Source organism: Aulonocara stuartgranti (genome assembly GCF_965226115.1).
Source record: "Aulonocara stuartgranti genome assembly, chromosome: 23".
Lineage (NCBI taxonomy): Eukaryota > Metazoa > Chordata > Actinopteri > Cichliformes > Cichlidae > Aulonocara > Aulonocara stuartgranti.
The window spans coordinates 46,483,383-46,490,601 of NC_138958.1; the positions used below are offsets into that span (position 1 = coordinate 46,483,383).

General features: G+C 39.5%; 1 protein-coding gene across 1 annotated transcript in view; it reads left to right on the forward strand.

The window, feature by feature from the left end:
• The window catches only part of LOC309701482 (uncharacterized protein), a 2,150,955-nt gene that overhangs the window by 1,892,231 nt on the left and 251,505 nt on the right, over positions 1–7,219 (forward strand). Inside the window, exon 27 of the mRNA XM_082525718.1 lies at positions 6,549–6,725. Coding sequence (XP_082381844.1) covers positions 6,549–6,725 — 177 coding nt within the window. The remainder of the gene's footprint in view (positions 1–6,548; positions 6,726–7,219) is intronic.

Consider the following 7,219-nt stretch of genomic DNA (forward strand, 5'->3'; position numbering starts at 1 on the left):
GATGAATAAAAGAATATGTCTCCATTGTTATTCTTCCTCAGGCTGAGAGATTGTAAACTCTCAAAAAGAAGCTTTGAAGCTTTGTCTGAAATTCTCAGCTCCCCATCCAATCATCTGAGAGAGCTGGACCTGAGCTCGAACTACCTGCAGGATTCAGGATTGGATTTGCTGTGTGTTGGACTAAAGAGTCCTGACTGTAAACTTGAAACTCTCAGGTAAGGATACAGACTTTTTGACACTTTTTGACTCTTAAATCTGTAAGTTTATCTTGATGCGGACGTTCAAAGTCAGCACAATTTTCCTTTTAAGTTCCTGAGTTTATATTTTTGACTGTCAGGTTGTCTGGACAGATGTTTTTATTTTATTTTATTTTTTTACTTGTCCCTAAAGTCAGAACTAAACCCACATGTAGATGACTTTCTGTTACTGGAGCAGCCTTCCTGAAGACAGCAGTGTGTTTTCATGCTTTTAAAGCCAAACTCACCTTTCAGACCTGGCTTTCATTTATTATCTATTTTTGTTTGTTTATTATATATTTATTTCTACTGTTTAACTACTGCTCACATCTTTTATCCTCCTTTTTAATTGTTCATTTCTTTTTACCCAGTGTTTCTATATTGCACTTTGTATTTGTCTATATTTATCATGCACTACTTTGCTCATTTATTGTTTGCTTTTAATGTTATTAAATTCCGGTTCTTTTGGTATTTGTTATGGCCAAAAAGACACGGCTCAAAAGTGGTATTTTTACTTTTTAAGTTATTAAATTTGTAACTGTAGTGATTTGTGTGTGTGACAGAGAGGCACTGCCAGGGATTTTTGACACAAGTTGTTCTTGTAAAAACAGTCTGTGAAGGTTCTCAGACATCCAGGTCATCGTAGTCTAAGAAGCTTGGAAAGAAAAGCGTCTGGACTTCTTCAAGTTTCCTTGAAGATGTTTCACCTCTTATGAGAGAAGCGTCTTCAGTTCTAAGAGTCAAATGGTGGAGTGGGGCAGTCAGTGAAAGGGCAATGGTGGTGGCTCAGGGTTTGTATGTTTGGGGGGTTCAGAGGGAAAAGATGAATGCAGGTCTGGAGTTGGTGTGTGAGAGCAGGGAGTGAATCTGATCAAACATGAGTGTCATGAAGCCTGTTTGCAGTTATTTGCACTGTTTTCCACTCTGGATGTTGTTTCTGTTCAGCTGTGAGTATAAAAGGCTCCATTCTACAACCTGTTTGTGTTAGTTGTTCAATAGAAACATTATTTTGTGCTGATGTTGCACTTCTTTTATTCACAACCAAAGAGTTTTTGAAGTCTGCATCAGACTGATTTAAATGACTTTTGAATATTACTTTAAATACTTAGATTTAAAGTTCTGAAAAAAGTTTAAATACAAAGATCAGTATTGTCTAATGTTTTGGCTGCAGTGTGTTTTTGCAGACAGGTATAACAGAACAGCTTTAGTGTTTAGATTTTTTAAACTTGAGTATGAATTTATACAAAATGCAGCAAGATATAAAAAAAAAACGTTTGATCATAAAATCGACTATATTGGATTCATATCGATATCGGACATAAAACGTGGCATCGTTCCATCTCTGCTTTGATTAGAGACACAGCTCTAATCAAAGAGATGGTCCGCTTGCCTCCGCCCCAGAGAGAAGGGTTACATCTCCTGGGTTTAGGTGTTTTCCAATTTGTCATCATTTTGAAAAGTTTACATTTCTTCAGTGTTGAGCAGCAGAAATGAGGCTTTACTGTCAGAGGCCGACAGCACTGAACACAACAGCAGACTGGTGGCTAATAAACAGTGAATGATGCAGAAACAGATGTTTGAAGCTGTTCTTGGAGTACACTGAGAGAGAGAGAGCTGTGCAGGCAGGAACAGCCAAAGTCAGAGAGAATTCATGAGCATATTGATCAAACGTGAAGCAGAGTTTGGATCTTCTTTTGCTGCTGCTTCACTCAGTTTTGGTTGGAGACAGATGAAACCTGCAGCTTCAGGATCTGTGAGCTGTCCACTTTCAGCCCCGACGGCGTGTCCGTGTACGTGCCGTCGAGTGAACGATCCACGCTCTGTGTTTCCATCTTTGTGTGTTTAGCTGCTCTCATTTACTGTTTTATCTGTTTGCTGCTTGTTGAAATAGTTTGTGAGCTTTAACCTGAGATTCTGGCAAAATACATTTATATTAAACATCGATTCAGGATTGAATGAATCAACATCGTTTTATTCAAATTAAAACCATTTAAATGGGAACATGAATTTTTTACAGCCGCCTCTAATGCTGGGTAATGTCAGCTGGTCCATGTGCAGCTGGCTGTGAGGCTCAGGGAGCGTCTACAAAGTGCAACACTGAAAGAACATCATCCATAAATATTGAGTAAGAACTGGACTCTCATACAGCGAGACTCAAATGCCTTTAAACATCAGCTTATCCTGCTGATCCAAGTCCAACACTGAGTTTGTAAAAACATGTTTGTCAATCATTTTGTTTGGTTTCTGAGGAAAATGATTCAATAACTTGCTGCTAATACACAACATTTCATCATATTTCCTCATAAGCCTCTTTTGTCTGACCATTTGATCCCATTTGAATTTGCAATAAAGGATCCACAGAGTTTGGTGACAATAATGACAGTAGATGTTTGTGTGAAAGTGCTGCAAGCAAATGAGTGTGTGATGTTCTTTCAGTGTTGCACTTTGTAGACGCTCCCTGAGCACTGGTCTCACAGCCAGCTGCACATAGAGACCAGTGTTGTTAGTCCAGGTCAGAAGATGACTTGTTGGAATGAAAATGAGCTTGTAGTTTGTCTGCTTTAATAATGTGACTGGAAAAAGGTGTTGGACTTCAAATATGTCCATTTCTGTCACACTTCACCTTTAAAAGTGAAGCCATGTGGTTCCTGGAAGGAAAAACACGACTTTTTCAAGTCTTTGTCCTGTTTTTATGAGACATGTACGACTTTAATGTTCTTTTTTTTTTTAACTCAATTTTTATTATAATTTACAACATTGCAACTTGTACTTGTCAATGTTCACAAGTAGGACAGTTACAGGAACTGCAATGCAGAAATGTAGATTAAAATAAGAACTGCAATTAGGAAGCACAAAACAAAACTGGGAAGCAAAACAAAACCCAAGCAAGCAAACAAACAAACAGACAACAACAAAAACAAAACAAAACAAAAACTTTATGTAATCTTAAATAACATGTGACAAACTTAGCCGTAAATGGACAAAACGAAACAGACCTATGCTAAATTATTGAAACAGTAAAGCATGTATGGGTCGCCAACGCTCAGTAAACAATTCTCTCTGAATCCGCAGAGCAGATGTTATTTCCTCCATCTGGTAAATTTCTCTTGCTTTATCAATCCACATATTATATGAAGGTGGGTCAAGATTCAGCCATTTAATAGTGATACACTTTAGTGCTGCTGTAAGATTCTTAAGAGATACGTTTTATTGTTTCCCGCAACACCCTTTGGTAAGACTCCTAAAATGGCTAACTGTTGGTCTTTTGTTAATGGTTGTTGGAAAACTGTACTGAGAACTTTAAATATGTCATTCCAAAGTGAGCAGATTTTTGGGCATGACCAGAATATATGTGAGTGGGTTCCTAAAGAAGTACCACAATTTCGCCAGCAGGTGTCAGGATTTGTAGGCTTCATTTTGGCAATTATCTCTGGGGTTCTAAAATATCTCATGACCACCTTCCATTTAAATTCTCTCCACAGCCCAGAATCAGTCACCAGATGGGCTTCACCGAACACCTCTTCCCAGGTGTCCTCTGAGATTTGAGTGCCAGTCTCAGCTTCCCACCTTGCCTTAATATCCAAAGTTGCATTTGTATTGAAACTCATAAATGCGTTATAAAAATGACTGATTAATTTTGGGGAGGAATTACTTTGAAATATTTTTAGAAATATTTCCTCAATGGGTGAGGGCTCCAAAACTTGCCTCCATTCTTTATGTTTTGTCAAAAAGCTTCTTACTGCAGAAATTTAAAAAAGTCAGAAGAAGGAAGCCGAAACTGACCTCAACTGTTCAAATGAGCTCAGGTGCCCATTCCTCACAACATGACAAAGTTTATGAAGCCCGCTATGTGACCATGCTCTGAAGCCAGAGTCTTCCACAATAGGAGAAAAACCCTGCAGGGAGGAGAGCCTTGATAGAATTGAAATTTCTTTTGGAAGACCAAATGATTGTTTGATTCTACGCCAAATCTTTAGTGTGACCCTCGTCCGTTCCCCCATATGCACATTTTTAATTGAAATGTTAGAAAAAAGCAGGGATTCCAATGATCTTTCGCACATTGTCTTCTCAATGTTTAGCCACTGAGTTTCAGACAAATCCCGCACCCATACAGTCAGGGGTCTCATCTGAGCTGCCCAGAAATAATATTTCAGGTTTGGAACAGCCAATCCCCCCTGCAGGTTTGACAGTTTTAATCTTTGGAACTTGATCATCCCTCATGTGTATTTAGTCTCTGTGTTTCATGTCTCTGTGTCGCATCGTCTGTGTTCCCACCCTCCATATTTTCATGCCCAGTCTTTTGTATTCTTAGCCATAGCTTTCCGTGTCTTCATGATTTATTATAGTATTAGTTCCCCAGTTTAGTTCTCTTCACTGTGATTCTGCCTTGTTTGATGTCTTCAGCCGAAATAAAGGCTCGCTTTTCGTTCAAAACTCAGTTTCATGTCTGCGCCAGTGTCTGCGCCTGAGTCCTCCACACACTCTCCATACGGTCAGCCACTGTGACCGTGACACTAAACTACATGCTGTGTGCAGCCACTCTCCTGAGCCTGTATTATATACACAGCGGTTACAATGACAAACTGAATACAATCTCATATCTACAAAACAAGCTTAGTCAAAGTTGCAGCTACGCTTATGAACATGGAGAAAAAACAGGCGAGTTATCAGCTCACCAGCTACGACTAAGAACAGCTAACCAACTATCCTTGAGATCTACAATGACCAGGGAATAAGGTCTACAGACAACCAAACTATCCTTGAGATCCACAATGATTTCAATAAGGTGTTTGATATTCCCTCCTTGGGAGAAGATGCGATCGCTAGTCTGGAGGAACCTGTCTCTAATGTTGAAATTGAAACGGCCGTACGGAGCATGCAGTCTGGAAAATCTGCTGCCCCGACGGGTATCCATCTGATTTTTTCATAAAGTTTTCTGACCGACTGAATTCACTGTTAAAATCAACTTTTGAAGAATCCTTCCTCTCACAGTCGTTGCCTCCAACAATGCATCAAGCAGTGATGTGTTTAATTGTAAAACAGGAAAAAGACCATTTAGATTGTCGTTCATGTCGTTTAATATCTTTGTTCAACACAGACACCAAGATCCTGGCTCAAGTGTTGGCCCGTCGCTTACACAAGTATTTGTCCTCCATTATTTCACCAGACGGGCTTTATTAGGCACTCTTTTTTGAACATTAGAGCTCTATTAAATATCATTTATACCCATGTTAAAGGTGATACATTGGAAACTGTAATTTGGCTTGACGCAGAAAAGGCGTTGGATCAAGTGAGATGGGATTTTTTTTTTTATACGCTTAAAAAATGTGTCTTTAATTTTGTATCTTGGATAAAAGTATTGTATTGCTCCCCTCTAACAGCCGTCCAGACTAACAATAATCTGCCCTCCAGGACAGGGATGCCCTCTGTCTCCTTTTTGCCATTGAACCGCTAGCTGTTGCTCTGAGACAATGTGTTGGTGTTGAGGGAAAACATCGAGGGGTATCGAACATGAAGTCTCTCTTTATGCCGACGACATGATTTTATTTATTTCCAACCCATCGAACAGCCTCCGCAAACTTTTGGATAGACTTACAATAATAATAATAATACATTTTATTTATAGGCGCCTTTAAGAGCCTCAAGGTCACCTTAATGCATACTTAAGGAATTTGGGACAATTTCTGGATATAAAGTGAATTTTGGGAAGAGCGAGGCAAAGTCTATCTGTACGACAACTGGGGAGTTTTGTGTATTTTAGCCCCTTTTAAACCCAGCTATAAGAAGTTTAAGTACTCGGGCATCTGGGTGACAAGAAAACCACAAAGACTTGTATAAAACTATCTTCCTTTATTGTCGAAGCTTAAAGAGGATTTTGGAAAATGTGAGTTTTGCCTCTTTATATTTATGGTGGGGATGCAGAACAAGGAGCAAAGATGAATGTGATGCTGAATCAGCAGAAGACTTGGACTCATTTGATTCCAGCTTTGATATCATTGATTTCAATATGTCCATTTCTGTCACACTTCACCTATAAAAGTGAAGCCATGTGGTTCCTGGAAGGAAAAACACGACTTTTTCAAGTCTTTGTCCTGTTTTTATGAGAAATGTACGACTTTAATGTGAAACATTCAGAGTTTTTTCTCTTGTTGTGTTTGTTTGAAGCTGCTTCCTGTTGGCTTCAGCTGTTTGGAGTTTCCATTTTCTAAACTTCTACATTCTGAACCTTCTTCAGCTCTGAACAGATGATGAAACACTGAATGATTTCAAGCACTTTGTCTAATAAACTTACATCTTTCATTCTTTATACAGATTGATGGACTGTGGTTTGTCAGAGATCAGCTGTGATTATCTGGCAGCAGCACTGAAGTCCAACCCCTCCCATCTGAGAGAGCTGGTGCTGAGCGACAACAACAAGCTGCAGGATCCAGGAGTGAAGCATCTGTGTGGTTTCCTGGAGAGTCCAGGATGTAAACTTGAAACTCTGAGGTCAGTCAGCATGTTTTAGTTGTGCTGAGATGAATATGATGTGAAAGTTGTGCTGACACTAAACTGCAGACATCAGGCTGATATTATACTGATCCACACTGAGGATCTTCATGGTAAAGTCTGTTTTCTTCTTCTCTGGTTTAGTCCATTGACTGCAGCAGAACAATGTTCACATTTCAAACAGTGATACTCAACGTATGGCCCGCGGCCCACACGCGGCCTGCCCACCTTTCCTGATTCAGAGAGAGGGGACCCTGATTAACTGTGTAGCTTCTTCCTCACAGTTCTAAGTATCAGACACAACAATGAATAATCCACAGCTGACTGTCTTTAGCAGGTCAAAGGTCACGGCACACAGCAGACAGTCAGAAATATTCTAACTCTGATCATTTATCAGTTGTGACACTGTGAGACTTGATCAGAGGTGTGATCATCACAGCAGAGGCCTTTGTGTCAAAGTCACTGAGGATCAAACAGAAACACATGAAGCAGAT